The 18,686-nt window shown below is 44.5% G+C and overlaps 2 protein-coding genes across 2 annotated transcripts in view; one reads left to right on the plus strand and one right to left on the minus strand.

Annotated features, from left to right (window-relative positions):
* The first annotated feature begins 246 nt into the window (after positions 1-246).
* On the plus strand, positions 247-8,412 carry BOLA3 (bolA family member 3). The gene is made up of 4 exons (XM_018564840.1): positions 247-401; positions 1,538-1,661; positions 5,835-5,923; positions 8,176-8,412. The coding sequence occupies exons 1-4, from the start codon at positions 258-260 to the stop codon at positions 8,239-8,241; spliced, it is 423 nt and encodes a 140-aa protein (XP_018420342.1). The 5' UTR covers positions 247-257; the 3' UTR covers positions 8,242-8,412.
* An 8,436-nt stretch (positions 8,413-16,848) lies between these two features.
* MOB1A (MOB kinase activator 1A) overlaps positions 16,849-18,686 on the minus strand; it is a 27,348-nt gene continuing 25,510 nt past the window's right edge. Inside the window, exon 6 of the mRNA XM_018564837.1 lies at positions 16,849-17,426. Within this exon, the coding sequence (XP_018420339.1) occupies positions 17,349-17,426 (78 nt within the window). The 3' untranslated portion in view covers positions 16,849-17,348. The remainder of the gene's footprint in view (positions 17,427-18,686) is intronic.

Below are 18,686 nucleotides of genomic sequence, written 5' to 3' on the forward strand. Positions count from 1 at the left end.
TAGTCCGCAGTAAATGGTGGCGCCCAGTGATGACCTCATCTCGCCCCGCCTCTATAATGTCAGACAAATTTACGTAATTTATTGGCCTTGAATTGACCCTTAAGACGCGTTCTTGGTACTTTCCACAAAAAACCGGAATAAATACAAAACGAAGCAATTATTTTTCTCTTTCTCGGGTAACTAGCGGAAGATAATAAAGCAAATTATCAGGAAAAACAAAATGCAAACGGAAGGATACGACCGAGCCCTAAACAAACATGGCCGCCCTGCGGCGGCTGACGTCACGGGTGTGCGACTCGTTCAGCTGTGCATATTGCCGGAGAGTGTTGACATTGATCAGTTGGGTAGCTGGACGGAGAAGGATCATGTGGGCAGCTGGGCACCTGATGGCGAGGACGAGGGTGAGTTGAGGAGCTTTATTCATAGTACTGGGGGGGGGGACAAGGCAGCTCAGCGATGGAGCCTCTGAAGGGCTCATTTCAGCCTGTAGACTGGATCCCTCTTGCTGGGCTGTGAATCTTTTCTGAAAACAAATCATTCTTAGCCGGGTCCACTGTGATGTTTCTTCAGCGCTGCATGTTATTGTATTGTCACATTGTGCTGCAATACGTCTCCCCTGGCATGCCTACCCCTAGCCTCCAACGTCTCCCCTGGCATGCCTACCCCCAGCCTCCGACGTCTCCCCTGGCATGCCTACCCCCAGCCTCCGACGTCTCCCCTGGCATGCCTACCCCCAGCCTCCGACGTCTCCCCTGGCATGCCTACCCCCAGCCTCCGACGTCTCCCCTGGCATGCCTACCCCCAGCCTCCGACGTCTCCCCTGGCATGCCTACCCCCAGCCTCCGACGTCTCCCCTGGCATGCCTACCCCCAGCCTCCGACGTCTCCCCTGGATGGCATGCCCCCAGCCCCGGACGTCCCCCCATGGCATGGACAGAGGTTCCGGTGACCATTTTTTTTGTTATTTTAGCACTTAACCCTTGGAGTGTGGGGGAGGGGAATGTTGTGGGTGGGGGGTAGCCCCACTGTAAGGGTTACATTTTATTCTGCCTGGAGTGCTTAAAAAAAAAAAGTAATGAACGGGTTAAAGTGTATCTAAAGCTATTTTTGGATGGATTATGGAAGCGATAGAACATCTGTCAGGTTCTTATTGCTGTTTGTGTCCCCGCACACTCTCTCTGTTCTGGTGATTATTGCCATTGGGACTGAGAGTGAAAGTCTAAAACTAAAAGTTGTCACCAGAGCGGGAATAGGTGGAATATTCTTCAAAGGGGGGATACCCGGGGATATCTGTCTGAGAGGAGATTTCATCTCGCTTCCTGTTGTGTCTGTGGGACAGGACGTGAGGATAATGATCTATAATAGGACACAGACAGGAAATAAAAACTGCCAGAGGATTTAACCCGTCTGCAGTGTAATTCTGGCTTTAGATATTTCCTCTCCATTGCATTGTGGAAATGTTTTTTTTTACCTAGTAGTCGCTCTGTCCTATGCGGCTCGGTGCTTATATGACAAAGCCTCTCCTGTGACTCTTGCAGACTTGCGTCCTGTGTAACATGACCAGACCTTTTGCTTCGAGGACAGAAGGGGAGCAGAGGATCACACAAGTGCTGAAGACCAAATTCCCCCGGGCTTCACAAGTTCGAGTTGTGGACATTTCAGGTAACAGGAAGGACGCACAATCCTCTGATCTCCTAATGAGTCCCATTGTCCTGGATTCCATGGAAATTGTACAATGAGGGAAGCCAATGTCATTGTGTGTAATCTAGAACAATGGAGGGGCCGGGGGGGACACAGAGCTGATCTGTTTACTTCATGGAGATCCCGAAACACAATTATATTGTCTGCAAAACATCCGTTATTTCCATCTGATTATCCAGCATTGTCCTGTGTCCGGGACCACGGTGCCCCTGTGCTTGCCCTGCATCTGATTATCCAGCATTGTCCTGTGTCCGGGACCACGGTGCCCCTGTGCTTGCCCTGCATCTGATTATCCAGCATTGTCCTTTGTCCGGGACCGCAGTGCCCCTGTGCTTGCCCTGCATCTGATTATCCAGCATTGTCCTGTGTCCGGGACCACGGTGCCCCTGTGCTTGCCCTGCATCTGATTTAAAGCACAACTCCAGCTTTACAGATTTATATATACTGACAGTAGTCCAGTGTGTGTGTGTGTGTGTGTGTGTTGTCTATAGATATATATTAGGTAGGGATGTCCCGATGCCACTTTTTCAGACCCAAGTACATCCCCTCATGTACTTGCCGATACCAATTACCGATACTTTTTCTTAAAGGGACAGGTGACTTTAAATGATCCATAGTACAACTACATGTTCTGTACTATGGATCATGGTTTAACCTATTCATGTTAGCAGTGGAGAATTGTAACTCTATTGCTGGAGTGTAGTGGAGGTGTGTGCTGTATATATGCACTACATATACATTACACACGTCCAGTACACTATAGCAATAGATTTACAGCCAGCCCCGTCCCAGCTTCCCTCACTCACAGTTTCACTCCGATCCCTGTGCCTCTTGTAGTCGGCGCTGGGCAGGATCGCTGCATCGCATCTCGGTGCTCAGCTTGTGGGGAGGCGCTCACAATTCTGCCCTGCTAACATGAATAGGTTAAGTCATGATCCATAGTACATAACATGTAGTTGTACTATGGATCATTTAACCTATTCATATTAGCACAGTAACTAATGCTGCAGTGTATTGGGGATGTGTACTGTACATGCACTACATATAGAATACACTGCAGCAATAGAGAAGTGCATTCTATATTCTGTAGTATATAGTACATGTACATATAGAGTGCCTGCAACAATACATTTACAATGATCCTCTGCTAACATGAATGGGTTAAATGATCCCTAGTACAGGGTTACATACAGATCATTTAATCCATTCATGTTATTATGTATTGTCTGCATTGTATTAGCAGTGCTACTGTAGTACATATAGAGTATATACTGCTAATACAGTGCAGGCAATATATACGGTAGTTGCATAATAGAACCCCCCCAAATCTGCCCTCACTCACTGTGCCGGAGAGAGCAGGGACGAGTCAGCGGCAGCGCTGGTCCAGTGGGAGGAGCTCCAGGTGGGGTCCTAATTTAGCTGGCTACGATTCCAATGCTGGTATCGGGACATCCCTAATATTAGGGATGCACCAATACCGGGCTTTTTTTTACAAATACTCGTACTGGTGAAAATGCTCCGATACTAAAGACTGATAGCGGCGCTTTAAATTTTTTTACTGAAGTGGCTGCCTGAGATCATGCGCTTTGCAGGGGACCTCCGCAGCCTTCCTGTGAACCACATGGTGCCTGCCACACATCTCCTCCTTCCTGGGGAGCCCCACTGCCTGGACCCCTGGTGACACCCCCCACAGCTCCCTGCACAGACCTCCTAAAATCCTCAGATGGAGACATCAGGTCAGCACCCCAGAGCATGAAGCTTCATGTTTTTCCGCATTGCTGTATAATGTGTTGCTGGGATTTGTAGTCCTCTATAGCCGTTGCCATTCGGCATTGCTGTATAATGTATTGTTGGGATTTGTAGTCCCTCTACAGCTTGGGTTCAGTGGCAGAACTACCAGGGTTGCAGCTGGGACTGGGCCCTCGCGCGTCACACCTCTCCTAAAATCATTAGTCTGTATTGTTTTTTAGAACAACGGCTAGAGATGTCAAATTTCCGGAAATTTTAAAGCCATAAGAAAAAAAATAATAATTTCCAAGGAACAAATGGAAGTTTTTGGAGTGGAGTAGTTTAATAAATTGAAAGTAATTTTGTTCCACTGGGACCGTGAGATGCTGTGTATATAAAAGTATTATACTTGCCATAAAAGTTCAGCTTAATCCGGAAATAAATGGAACTTTTTTTCTTTTTAGAATTGTATTTTATATTCGCACATTGCAGCTTTGCTCTCAGCAGGATTGGCGCTGCGGAAATGATTCCAAACTCTTGATGTTGGTCTCACCATTTTACTGAGAGGAGGAAAAAACCAATTTACTGAGCAGACTATTGGTAGACATGATACTGGGATGGGGGAGAACATTATTAGGAATCATTTAAAGGTTCTAAAGGTAAAGTAATTGGTCAGACAAATGTACTCTCTTACCTGAGAGGACAGAAACTCATCTACTATCATACCAACAATCACCCAACTGTAGGAAATACAAGATGGAGCCCCAAAGCTAACTAAACTGGAGCCTTTCCTCTGCAGCGCCCCTAGTGGCAGAAATGCATATTTCTTTTTGAGTTGGAGAAGTTCAGTGTTACTTGAATTGTATTCCGGGATTTGCTTGTCTTCAGCGGAGAGAATGTGCAATCATTTGACACATTTACATAAAGTCTCAAATCTTTCATTAAGGTCGTCATGTTATATAGTTTGAATACCATGTCAAAGATATATTATTTATCATGGTCAGGGATTGAAAAATGTGATGGTGTCTCACCAGTCAACATAAATTGCAAGGCTACAGGCCAGTCATGCTGACTGGTGACATTTTTGACTAACATTTTTTAGGGACAGATAGAACTTTCTTTTGGAGGTATATAATCACCGGGGGAAGGGGGGTATATTAAAGTTTCACTACGTTATGTTCTAAAACATTTATTCTTACCCATATTTTTAGTAAAACATAAAAGTCAGGGTCACGTCGGGTAAATAGACACCAAACATGTCAAGCCTTAAAATTGCGTACACCTGCAAAATCCCAAAAATGCCCATAGGCGACGATTAAAGCGCTTTTACTGCTCGTCAGTTTAGTGTTATCAGTGATTAATGGTTCTAAAATGATTGCTCTCGCTCCAATGTTTGCGGCGATATGTAACATGTGCGGCACAATAGGCGCAATCGTAGTTTTCGCACGTAGGCGCACCTGACGCATATCTGCGTGTTTATGTATTTTCTTTTTACATTTTTTTACAGACAACTTTATTGCTATTACATGGGGGGGGGGGGGGGGGGGCTAAGAAGCCCCCTATGTGATAGCCAATTTACATGACTGGTCCTCTTTATGGAGACATCAGGGGACTCCCAAGACCCCTTATGTCACCTAGGGACCCCCAGAGAAGCTGATGAAGCAGATATCTGCTTCATCAGCTTCTCTAGCTGGAGAGTGACACTGAATGCAGGAAGTGATGTAATATACATCACTTCCTGCAATCGGGGACTGAGAGGAGATCAAAGGGAGTTCGTATATTGAACTCCCTTTGATCTCCTGTCACAGAGCCGTGCCGGTCCTGGCCGCATCGGGCACAGCGGATCTCGGGAACGGCAGTGACAGCTGTTAATACAAGCGATCACTTGAATGTAAAGCTGCTCGTCGGGCTCTACCGTCCTCTCGTAGCGGATGAGTGGATTTTTCAGGCCCTGATCATTGTAAAAGAACATATTCCACACACTTCTTTTTTTTTTTCCCCAGTCCTTCTCATCTCTACGCATGACAATAAAAAAAAAAAAAGTATTGATTAATTGGTATTGGCGAGTACATGAGGAAAAAAGTATCCGTACTCTGTTTGTAAACAATGGTATCAGTGCGTCCCTAATAATTAGGTAAGCAGTGTGGCAGGATACCAACTGGACTCATCCAATCAGGGAACAGCTGGTATTCATTGAGAAAAAATGCTAAGCATCCTCTAAATGAGCATCTTGCTGAGTGAGTGACTGCGTTTTAATAATGGAGGTCGCTCAGCATTCTAATACACTGTGACAGCTGCGGCTAGAACAGGATTTCCCCGGACTACTATGAGAGGTCGGACAATCCCTAATTTACAACTTTTACTGTAAATCACAAACAACATTGAAATAATATTTGTATGTTACAGGAGGCTGCGGATCAATGTATGAAATCCATGTGGAATCTGAAGACTTCAAAGAGAAACGCACAGTACTGCAACACCAGATGATTAATGAAGTGAGTGTTGGCTTTTATGTGTGCAATCTATAATTCTGGGATCGCCCCACCAAACTCCGGCGGTGGGTTGGTTCCCCCCGCTGGCTTCTATCTCTTTGGAGATCCAGGGATGATCTTTTACGGTCAGGTGACACTATGGAGTCTTGGGTCTCATGAATGAATAGCTATTTCACAAGGCTCGGGGGTTCCGAGCAATCACTGTAGCACTGTAACAATAATATGGGCTCATATTATTACAATTTCATTGTAAATTTAAATGTGTGTTGTAATCTAGTCGCCGCTCCAAGCTCACTCCCGGGATGGATGGACTACATGACTACATTCTAATGTTTATTTTACTAATTCGTAGGGATATACTGATATTAGTATCCGAGTACCGAGTATTTGGGCGAGTCATTACACGCTGTTCGGCTTCCTGATTGGCCAGGGAGCATGTAGCTGGCTTCCCAGCCAATCAGGAAGTTCGGGGGGTGGGTAATGACTTGTTTCCCGGCCAATCAGGAAGCTGGGCACCATGTAATGACTCGCTGCCCGGCCTCCTGATCGGCCAGATGGTCACCTGGTGAAGAAGCAGCATGGAGATGGCTTCCCGGCTAATCAGGAAGCGGGGCTGCGAGTCATTACAAGCCGTTCAGTTACCTTAATGGCACTTTCAGTATTGGCGAGTACCGATTTAAAAAAAATTATTGGTACTCTGGACCGAAAAATTGGTATCGGTGCATCCCTACTATTTGTATTGTGATTGTCGTCCATCACAAGAGCGAGCTTGGAGCGGTGGCTACTTTACAACACACACAGGGACCATGAGGAACAAAAGTAGCCACCCTCCAGAAGGAAGGACAGTGTCAGCACCAATTCAGAGATGATTTGAGGATCTACAGCCGGGTGATAAACAAATAAGATACATTTATGTTATTAGATAAGGAACTTGAATGCATTTTGAAGGTTTAACTTCTGAATTGAGTGTCACTTTAAGAGACAAAACAAATGCTATTACTGGTAACTTTACCAGGATGAATGTAATAACAGGAAAATACCGAGTTATGGCCACTAGATGGTGCTAAGCAGCAGAGGAAAGAAGTATTCATTTCTTATGGTCCTCCACTCCATCTAGTGGCCATAATGCAGTATTTTCCTGATATTGCATTCATCCTGGAACTGCAGCGGATACAAGGTGAGGGATGGGGGAGGAGGGTGTTGTGAGTTAGTATGCACTTTAATTAGGGGGGAGCAGTAGCTTCTCTACTTCTCACAGCTCTGAGCTGCAGGGTGAAGTCAATCCTTCAGAAGTGGGAGATAATATAATATAATATATGATGGCAGATAAAGCATGTGTTCCTTGCAGTGTAGCGTTGTTTCTTTGTATGCAATTGGCTCAATGTATCAAAGCTTTAAAACAAGAATAAGGATCTTTATTTTTTTAGCCATGTGACTAATTTTCAGATATTATTGAGTTTGGATAACTGTCACTTTTTTGAAATAAAGATCCCATTAACTATTGGATAATCGAATTTCTACTACCGGTCTATGGGCAGATTTAGAGTTTTTCGACCAGTTCACAAGAATTGGATGAAATACTAACAGTGGGCAACCCTGCCAGCTCGACAAACATCTATTACTTGACTTTTATGGAACTAGCCGGGCAATTTATGGCTAAATGGTGACTTATGGCTAAAAGCAGCTGCAGTCACTGTTCCTGTATTCCGCGAGCAGCCGGTGCCAGCTGTTAGATGTTATTTCATTGGGCCTTGTGTGACTTTGAGAGCTGATGGATGGGTAGATACTGCCCTGTTGGCACTTCCTCTTGTGCATGGGGTGGGCATCTCCAGCCCTCCAGCAGTCCCATGAGACATTGCAAGACTGAGCGTTACAGGCATGGGATGTTGGGGTTTGTAGTTAGATGACTACTCCTGCTCTTGGGTGACAATGCAGGTACATCATGAAGAATGGGCACTGGGAAGATGCTGTGTGTAGGGGCCGACAGTGCTGCTGTGATCTGAGCAGCAGCCAGCAAGTTTGGTCCGCTGTCAATCATTCAACACCAACCAAGAAAAGATAAGGGGATGAACCCCCAAATGTAGTGTACCTCACACGTGGTCAATGTTGTCTGCATCAGGGGAAGCAGGCGATGCCTCGCACAGACCTTACTGCACATCACTGGCCTGTATTGATTTACACCTCAATGATGAATTGTTGTATTATGTCTGTAAATAAAGTTTGATGCCCATGAAATCAGTCTTTCCTATTTCTAGGCCCTACAAGAAGAGATTAAATCCATGCACGGCCTGAGAATCTTCACATCTGTTCCCAAACAATGAAACGTTTCCCTCCAAGTGCGAGACACTTTATATGGTATTTGCAGAAGAATGTCACTGCGTATAACTCCAGTTATCGAAGGAGCAAGACTGCCAATTGGACTCTGTGACCACAGATGTTCCAGAACAGGGGTAGGCGAACCTTAGCCCCCTGCAGCTGTGGTGAAACTACAAATCCCAGGAGGCATTGCAAGACTCTCACAGCTAGAGGCAAATGCACAATGGAACTTGTAGTTTCACCACAGCTGGAGGGCTGAAGTTTGGTGCCCCCTGTTTTAGAAGTATATTTATTAAGCTGCAGGTATGCACATCACACTTTTTACTACTTAGTGTAAGAAATGTTGTAATAAATTCACTATAACTTTGCTTGGTGTGTCGTCTTTTATTTTACTTTCTGGCAGCATGGTGACAGTTGTGGTCACATGACACTAGTTTCAGGGTAAAGTATTGGAACGGAGAAGTGTGACATTTCGTTGTTGCCCCTCTACACATCCATACTTTCCTGGACAGGGGCGGGTCTCCAGTGTTTGTTAACATCCAGGGCCGCTAATCTTACTTTCCTGGCCATACATGTGCATTACATCCCCTTCTATAGGACCATCTGCCTTCATCTCTGGCCTCAGGACACAGCCCAATATAAGTCTATAGAGCTGTAATGTGCAGGGGTGTCCATAAGAATGAACCTTGCAGCCCTGGATGTAAAAGAAACAAAAAACTGCAGCCATTGGATCCAGGTAAGTATGGAGGGGGGGGGGAGAGTTACTTTAGGCAAACTGGATAAGGGTACAATGTCCTAAGGCAAACTTATCCTTTAAAAGTACCCGTGTCACTTAAAGTAGACCTCTTGGGAAAAACATTCTGCTGTCAGAAAAGTCGTGTTCAGGGATAGTACCAGTTAACCCTTTTGCTGCCAGCTATGTATGGCATATGACACTGGCAGCAGGCCCCTTTTAAACAGACTATTCTGTAAAGCCAACTGTCGGCTCTACACTGGAAGTGATTCTGTTGGCTGAGCTGCCATTAATCGCTTTTAGCGGCTGGTGAAAAGATGTCGCCGCCGCGACATGCATATCTGGTCTAGACATGGTGTCACAGCCCTTAAAGCTGAACTGGGGGCAAGGCGCTGATATACAGGAGCATAGAAGGGGTTTATACCAAATCATATTCCAGTACTTCCACTAATTGCAGTTAAAAGCACATTTCAATATTTCCATAGTGAGCACATTGATTGGCATTTTTATACCCACGTTAAAGTAAACCTGTCCCAAGAGAATTGGAACTGACTGCTGTCCCTACTTCAGATGTTTCAGACCTGGGCCATGCACAGGAGGAGAGGGGGAAATTCCACACACTTGTTCTGGGTTACTGACTACAAATGACTGAAATCTAGAATGAGAATTCGGCACTGGCAGCCACCATGTTTCTGTTAAGAGAAGTCACATTTCAGAATCATGTAACACAGCCAAGAAATAATTCAAATTCTTGTGTGTCATAGCAATCAGAATGCGCTATTGTGCAGGTACATCAGAACAAGACAGAGTCTCAATGGTTTCTATGATTACTGAACTCATGAGTTAGCACTTTGTCACTTCAAAAGTCACAGAGCTGGATGTGCATTAAAAGGAGCCTGCTAAGACCTTACAGGTCAGTGCCAAAAGCAAAGCCCTTTAAAGTGCAGAATACCCAATCAGAGCGGGTAGCTCATTGGCTGCCGGCTCTGATCACACTGACATTTTCCAGCCAGCTCCTTTGATCAGCTAAGTGGCGTAACGGAAGTGGAGTAATGGATGTGGAGGGGGGAGCCTGATAGAAATGGAGTCTTCATAAAACAAGCACTGGCTGAAAGATTTGCACAGCCTGACCCACATCCCGAGAAATTTCCTTTTGACAAATTTAAGGCAGAGACTATCATGGGATTACAGGAAGACCTGGGCTCCAACACCAAATTGTCCTTGTGTAAGAGCAAAAGAGGGTTCCCTGCTGGGTAAAAAGGCACCAGTTCAGATGCTCACATACCAGAGGGGATGACCACAAGAGACAAAACCTTGTGGGTCAGAATAGGGAAAGGGATATCTCTGATAGGTTCAAACATTGGCTTCTGCCGTGACACAAGAACCAGATTCAGAGGGACTCCCTGCACAAAAGGTGATCAGTGAGTGGGAAGCCAAAAAGGTCTCTGAAACATGGAAGGGTCAGAGATCTTGCCCTTAATAGTGCCAAGCATCAAACATTGGTCTAGAATTAACAACAACTGTAGAAAAAAAAAAACACCCCACGGAGAAACTCCTGGAGCAAAAGCCCTTATACTACCACCAAGCAAAGTACACCTTTCACAACCAAAGATAGGCTTTGTGGGAAACGGACTTCCTAGACTTGAGCATCAAAGAAATCACAGACTCAAGAGATGCCCCATCCCTTAAAGCAGGATGGTAAATTGGTCCTTGGGACATAGATCCGAGAGATCTGGCATAACCCAAAACGCATCAGAGAGGTCTTACCAAGTCAATGTACCACATCCACCTGGGCCAGTACAGAGCAATGAAGATCACTGGATTGCCCTCCATCTCAATCCTGCAGAGTAGACAAGGAAGAAGGTTCAGGGGACAGAAGACATAAATCAGGGTGTACGGATCCCAGAGCCACTAGAGCATCCACTGCTTCCGCCAGCAGATCTCTGGACACATCTATTTGTGTGAAATAAGCACTATGAAATCTCACTTCTAGTATCCCACATTGGGAACTTTCGCCTTTGGGATGTTTTAAATGTTCTGGTAAGGCTGCTCCCACACAGACAAGGGACTCTTTAAGAGTCTTTTTTAAATTCAACATTCTAAGGCTAAAGGCAAATCAAATATAGAAAGTGCAGGGGCTGGGGGTATCCTGAACAGCAGGAATGTCCAAGTGTCTGGAATCAAATCTGTTGCAGCTGCAGAATGGGTAAGCAGTGTACAGGCTCAGGGAAAGAGGCAAGTACTCATGGTAGAAGGTGAAGCTTCACAACCAGAGGGGCACTGTAGGTGGGCAGCAGGATTGGAATGATCAAGTTCCATATGGAGATACTTCCTCTAATGCTGTATATAAATAATGTCAGTACTCCATCCCAGAAAGTCTTAACACTTTTCGCAGGAAATGATGGCACCCATCGACCAACATGAAGGCGCTCCAATGCCCAGCCCAAATGGCCCACTCACTAGGTGAGTTTTCAGACATAAGGCCAGTGCAGAGGCAATGGGCCTGGAAAGCACCGCTAACACCCAGTCCAGCAGGGTCCAGATGCAGTATGATCCAAAAGCCAGATGGAGGACAACCATGCTGGATAGCTGCAAGTTGATTGGGAAAACACCAACAACCGCGTAGGGAAGTCTTGAAAGACAAAAAACCCCCACAGGTTAGTCTTTAAAAGCATTGGAGCTGTAAAAAAGTGCATCCTCCTAGGAAAAACTAACTGGTAGTAGGAGCCGCTGCTTAGGTCAAACCTTTGGGGCTGCTTCTGGATGTCACAAAAGGTTTAGGACACGGTGCCCCTCAAAAGATGGGAAAGACTATAGGATTGTTGTACTCCCTGAAAAATCCTTTTCTTGGAGTCCTTCAGGGGACACCTTTCTGTGTTTATGATCATGCTATTGGTATTACTTTGCTAAATTCCAGACCTGCAGTATTTTTCTGGTCTGGAACGGACTGCGCTGGTGTGAAGAGGCCAGAAATAGCACAGGGATACATTAGGATGAATTTTGGGTCCGGAAACAATCTGGTCTGGAGATGATCTGGATGTGATGTGAATGGACCCCAAGACATCCTGTGTTCCTCAATAGAGGAGAAAGTAAAATATTCAGCAGAATGGCTCCGTATACAGAGTGCATAGAGAAGTCGTCATTTCTGATCGTGTGTACAAATTTGAGGAAGGCCCAGCCCTTTGAGTGTTCGTTATGAAAGAGTATGGTGCGTTTAGACCATCCAGTGGATCACATATAGCAGCAGGTTGACTATTGCTATTCCAAGTATCAATACCCGCATAAGAGCTGCTGTGCGCTCTCCATTGCTCCCCCTCTCATGCCACGGCAGTCTAGTAATTAGGACTATGAAAACTCTAGAAAAAAATCGCCCATTTCCTTTCATAACTTCCTTTCTCGATTGGCTGAGAGAAAAAAAAAAAAAAATGAGATAATTCCAGCCAATAAGGAAAGGATGGATGTCACTGTATGCAGGCATTGGATAGATCACCAGCACTCCAAGTTCAAAGTGTGAATTTTCATTCCTCTTTATCGAACGTGCGTCAAAGCTTTGATGACACGTGACGCACGTTCAATGAAGAGGAACGAAAAGTTGAACTTTGAGAGTGCTGGTAATCTTTTATCCGATACATCTGAGTTACACGGCACTATCCGTGTTACCGCTGTGAGCACCATGACTGTGGAAGCTTAGAACGCTGTATGGAGTGCAGATGATCTACTACGACACTGAACAGACAGGCAAGGATATGGTACAAGTTTCCATAAGCAGTCCATCTATTTTTGTGTGTGCCGAAAATAGCTGTAGACCCAATTTGAGTTGCGACGGGTCGCTATAAACGTCAGTACATTACTGCAGGTTAAAAAAATATTTTTTGTTTGATGGAGACCTATGCCTCAAATCACAGATATAAACTTCTCACTTCTTATTGGTTAGATTTTTTTATTTCTATCTTCATAAAACAGCACGCATTTCTTGGTTTCTGCAGCCCAGTCGCTTCCTCTTTCTGGCAATGGTAATAACTTTAAAAAAATAGATATTCTGCCTTGTTGAGATAAGGGATTAAACTTGCTGAAAATGACTAAAAACCTTATAAAAAAAAAAGTCCTTCTAGAACAATTAAAAATGATAGAAATAAAAAGACTAATGTGGCAGAGCATTACACAACAAGAACAACGCCCACTCTAGAATAAAAGGCTGCCGCTTCTTACCATTAGTAAGCACACGTACAGCAGTCCTACCGAGTGGTACGTCATACTTCAATACATGCCACCATTGGCTCGTGTGCAAAACACATTCAGCTGTTCCATACTAAAGTTGATAAGGCAATACAGGATCCTTTTAAAGACAGTAACATATTACAACTTCAAGGATAGATTTAAAAAATAAAACAAAAAAAAAAACCACATTGATATACATAAACCCTTCCAAAAAAAAAAATGCTGATAGCATAGCAACAGTGTAAAATAAAAAGCAACGTAAGAAGCGATAGCAAGTGGTATACAAGGCCAAGTCCATAGGTTGTTTACTGCAGCAAATGACCTTAAGAAATGAAATGGAACATTTTTTTTTTCTTCTCCCCCTACCTGAAAATGAGCAAACATGAGCGAGACTGGCGGGCCTAGGTTTAGTGGAGTGTTCCTTGTAAAGCATTTCTATAAAAAGTTCATACAAAAATAAGGTAAGGCAATCTCTATGTAAAAGGGAAGACTTCCAGTGGAGCGCTCCTCCCAGTTCAGTGGTAAGTGGGCATCCATTCAGGTTATCGAATGGCTTCAGGTGCAGTTGGTGCGAGAGCTGGGAGAGGAGACGTTCCCTCACAGGAAAAGGCACGGCCGTATCCTCTATCTGTCTTTCGATCCCAGCTTTTCAATCAATTCCTGAAGGGGAGCCAGCTCTCGGCGATCAATCAGGTTAAATTCCTTCAAGAGAAAAAAATTATTACAAAACCGAAATGCCCAACAATGCATTCATATATTCTCGCATGAAGCCTGCAAAGAGAAAAGATGCATTTGCTAAACTTATTAGCTGCCTGGCGGTCATGAAGTACGTTCACAGTGATGTAATAAGTATGCAGATCTGCAGCTCCGACTGTACTGGCTGCGTTGCTTTTTATAGGGGAGAGATCAAAGTATTGATGGCAGAGCCAAGCAAATAGCATTTTCAGAAAGTCAGCAGCCTCCATATTTCTTTCTGTTAAGCAGAGCTGTTGGTAGAGCAATATGAAATATTCATTAAAAAGGAGAACTATGAGGTGAGTGCAAATCACTCCTCATAGTTCGAGCCGACCTGTGACAATGAGACTGTCACACGTCAGCTCAATAGATCGGGAAGTGAGCGAACACATACCATCGCTCGCTCACTTCTCCATCATCTCCCTGCACAGAGCAGTGACTGTCAGTCACCACTCCCTGCAGGGATCCCCCCCCCCTCCGATCCTCCAGCACTGAGTGGAGGAACGGATGTGGAGGGGGCGGGTACAGCAGGCTCTGCCTCTACATAGGCAGAGCCAGCTGTCAGTCACGCAGCTGGGTGGATCATGACAGCATTGTCGGGATCCGTTCCGGTTGCTGCGGTCTCCGTATACCGTGAGCTGTAGCTCCCTATATACTGAGCTTTGGGTCACAGGAGGAGGCTTGTATATGTCCTCCCATGACCCCTAAAGAGAACTATGGGGGAAAAAACACCCTATACTTCGCTTTTAAAGACTACTAGATCAGGTCTGGTCTCATTATTTCTGTCTGATGTGAAATCCCATTTAAGTATCTCTATGACAAAGGTAAGCTACCAGCAAAGTTCTGAAATGCCGCCCAGTCCAAGTGCGACTATCTAAACACTCAAATCAGAACCCCACCTCTTCTCATTTGTCACAATGCAAGCAGAACATATAACCATGGTGGAAGCGGGAAGAAGTTCCATTGAACTTGGTCTTCCTACAAATTTTATTCATACAGCTGCCTCAGAAGATGCACCATGACAAAGTAAACTGGTGAGTGGTTTAAAATGTACTAAATGGGCAGCAGGAGTGTAAATTGGGGATCACCACCATGCCTTTCCTTGTCTCACTAATAGTCCATAATCACAGAGATGGACCAATAAATCAGGAGCAGGAAGGGGAGGGAGCAGAGTTGCAGTATGGCAAGTGATGTTCCCGGGTTTCATAAAGACCTGTAAAAGGTATTAAAAACCCCCACAGGTTAGTCTTTAAAAGCATTGGAGCTGTAAAAAAGTGCATCCTCCTAGGAAAAACTAACTGGTAGTAGGAGCCGCTGCTTAGGTCAAACCTTTGGGGCTGCTTCTGGATGTCACAAAAGGTTTAGGACACGGTGCCCCTCAAAAGATGGGAAAGACTATAGGATTGTTGTACTCCCTGAAAAATCCTTTTCTTGGAGTCCTTCAGGGGACACCTTTCTGTGTTTATGATCATGCTATTGGTATTACTTTGCTAAATTCCAGACCTGCAGTATTTTTCTGGTCTGGAACGGACTGCGCTGGTGTGAAGAGGCCAGAAATAGCACAGGGATACATTAGGATGAATTTTGGGTCCGGAAACAATCTGGTCTGGAGATGATCTGGATGTGATGTGAATGGACCCCAAGACATCCTGTGTTCCTCAATAGAGGAGAAAGTAAAATATTCAGCAGAATGGCTCCGTATACAGAGTGCATAGAGAAGTCGTCATTTCTGATCGTGTGTACAAATTTGAGGAAGGCCCAGCCCTTTGAGTGTTCGTTATGAAAGAGTATGGTGCGTTTAGACCATCCAGTGGATCACATATAGCAGCAGGTTGACTATTGCTATTCCAAGTATCAATACCCGCATAAGAGCTGCTGTGCGCTCTCCATTGCTCCCCCTCTCATGCCACGGCAGTCTAGTAATTAGGACTATGAAAACTCTAGAAAAAAATCGCCCATTTCCTTTCATAACTTCCTTTCTCGATTGGCTGAGAGAAAAAAAAAAAAAAATGAGATAATTCCAGCCAATAAGGAAAGGATGGATGTCACTGTATGCAGGCATTGGATAGATCACCAGCACTCCAAGTTCAAAGTGTGAATTTTCATTCCTCTTTATCGAACGTGCGTCAAAGCTTTGATGACACGTGACGCACGTTCAATGAAGAGGAACGAAAAGTTGAACTTTGAGAGTGCTGGTAATCTTTTATCCGATACATCTGAGTTACACGGCACTATCCGTGTTACCGCTGTGAGCACCATGACTGTGGAAGCTTAGAACGCTGTATGGAGTGCAGATGATCTACTACGACACTGAACAGACAGGCAAGGATATGGTACAAGTTTCCATAAGCAGTCCATCTATTTTTGTGTGTGCCGAAAATAGCTGTAGACCCAATTTGAGTTGCGACGGGTCGCTATAAACGTCAGTACATTACTGCAGGTTAAAAAAATATTTTTTGTTTGATGGAGACCTATGCCTCAAATCACAGATATAAACTTCTCACTTCTTATTGGTTAGATTTTTTTATTTCTATCTTCATAAAACAGCACGCATTTCTTGGTTTCTGCAGCCCAGTCGCTTCCTCTTTCTGGCAATGGTAATAACTTTAAAAAAATAGATATTCTGCCTTGTTGAGATAAGGGATTAAACTTGCTGAAAATGACTAAAAACCTTATAAAAAAAAAAGTCCTTCTAGAACAATTAAAAATGATAGAAATAAAAAGACTAATGTGGCAGAGCATTACACACCAAGAACAACGCCCACTCTAGAATAAAAGGCTGCCGCTTCTTACCATTAGTAAGCACACGTACAGCAGTCCTACCGAGTGGTACGTCATACTTCAATACATGCCACCATTGGCTCGTGTGCAAAACACATTCAGCTGTTCCATACTAAAGTTGATAAGGCAATACAGGATCCTTTTAAAGACAGTAACATATTACAACTTCAAGGATAGATTTAAAAAAAAAAACAAAAAAAAAAACCACATTGATATACATAAACCCTTCCAAAAAAAAAAATGCTGATAGCATAGCAACAGTGTAAAATAAAAAGCAACGTAAGAAGCGATAGCAAGTGGTATACAAGGCCAAGTCCATAGGTTGTTTACTGCAGCAAATGACCTTAAGAAATGAAATGGAACATTTTTTTTTTCTTCTCCCCCTACCTGAAAATGAGCAAACATGAGCGAGACTGGCGGGCCTAGGTTTAGTGGAGTGTTCCTTGTAAAGCATTTCTATAAAAAGTTCATACAAAAATAAGGTAAGGCAATCTCTATGTAAAAGGGAAGACTTCCAGTGGAGCGCTCCTCCCAGTTCAGTGGTAAGTGGGCATCCATTCAGGTTATCGAATGGCTTCAGGTGCAGTTGGTGCGAGAGCTGGGAGAGGAGACGTTCCCTCACAGGAAAAGGCACGGCCGTATCCTCTATCTGTCTTTCGATCCCAGCTTTTCAATCAATTCCTGAAGGGGAGCCAGCTCTCGGCGATCAATCAGGTTAAATTCCTTCAAGAGAAAAAAATTATTACAAAACCGAAATGCCCAACAATGCATTCATATATTCTCGCATGAAGCCTGCAAAGAGAAAAGATGCATTTGCTAAACTTATTAGCTGCCTGGCGGTCATGAAGTACGTTCACAGTGATGTAATAAGTATGCAGATCTGCAGCTCCGACTGTACTGGCTGCGTTGCTTTTTATAGGGGAGAGATCAAAGTATTGATGGCAGAGCCAAGCAAATAGCATTTTCAGAAAGTCAGCAGCCTCCATATTTCTTTCTGTTAAGCAGAGCTGTTGGTAGAGCAATATGAAATATTCATTAAAAAGGAGAACTATGAGGTGAGTGCAAATCACTCCTCATAGTTCGAGCCGACCTGTGACAATGAGACTGTCACACGTCAGCTCAATAGATCGGGAAGTGAGCGAACACATACCATCGCTCGCTCACTTCTCCATCATCTCCCTGCACAGAGCAGTGACTGTCAGTCACCACTCCCTGCAGGGATCCCCCCCCCCTCCGATCCTCCAGCACTGAGTGGAGGAACGGATGTGGAGGGGGCGGGTACAGCAGGCTCTGCCTCTACATAGGCAGAGCCAGCTGTCAGTCACGCAGCTGGGTGGATCATGACAGCATTGTCGGGATCCGTTCCGGTTGCTGCGGTCTCCGTATACCGTGAGCTGTAGCTCCCTATATACTGAGCTTTGGGTCACAGGAGGAGGCTTGTATATGTCCTCCCATGACCCCTAAAGAGAACTATGGGGGAAAAAACACCCTATACTTCGCTTTTAAAGACTACTAGATCAGGTCTGGTCTCATTATTTCTGTCTGATGTGAAATCCCATTTAAGTATCTCTATGACAAAGGTAAGCTACCAGCAAAGTTCTGAAATGCCGCCCAGTCCAAGTGCGACTATCTAAACACTCAAATCAGAACCCCACCTCTTCTCATTTGTCACAATGCAAGCAGAACATATAACCATGGTGGAAGCGGGAAGAAGTTCCATTGAACTTGGTCTTCCTACAAATTTTATTCATACAGCTGCCTCAGAAGATGCACCATGACAAAGTAAACTGGTGAGTGGTTTAAAATGTACTAAATGGGCAGCAGGAGTGTAAATTGGGGATCACCACCATGCCTTTCCTTGTCTCACTAATAGTCCATAATCACAGAGATGGACCAATAAATCAGGAGCAGGAAGGGGAGGGAGCAGAGTTGCAGTATGGCAAGTGATGTTCCCGGGTTTCATAAAGACCTGTAAAAGGTATT

Source organism: Nanorana parkeri, unplaced genomic scaffold (assembly GCF_000935625.1).
Source record: "Nanorana parkeri isolate BGI_ZX_2015 unplaced genomic scaffold, ASM93562v1 scaffold786, whole genome shotgun sequence".
Classification (NCBI taxonomy): domain Eukaryota; kingdom Metazoa; phylum Chordata; class Amphibia; order Anura; family Dicroglossidae; genus Nanorana; species Nanorana parkeri.

Bases quoted from the DNA above. Each gene is read 5' to 3' on its own strand.
- BOLA3 (XM_018564840.1), top strand. From the start codon at position 258: ATGGCCGCCCTGCGGCGGCTGACGTCACGGGTGTGCGACTCGTTCAGC. The intron at 402-1,537 runs GTGAGTTGAGGA...TGACTCTTGCAG, and splicing joins ACCTGATGGCGAGGACGAGG to ACTTGCGTCCTGTGTAACAT. The intron at 5,924-8,175 runs GTGAGTGTTGGC...TCCTATTTCTAG, and splicing joins AACACCAGATGATTAATGAA to GCCCTACAAGAAGAGATTAA.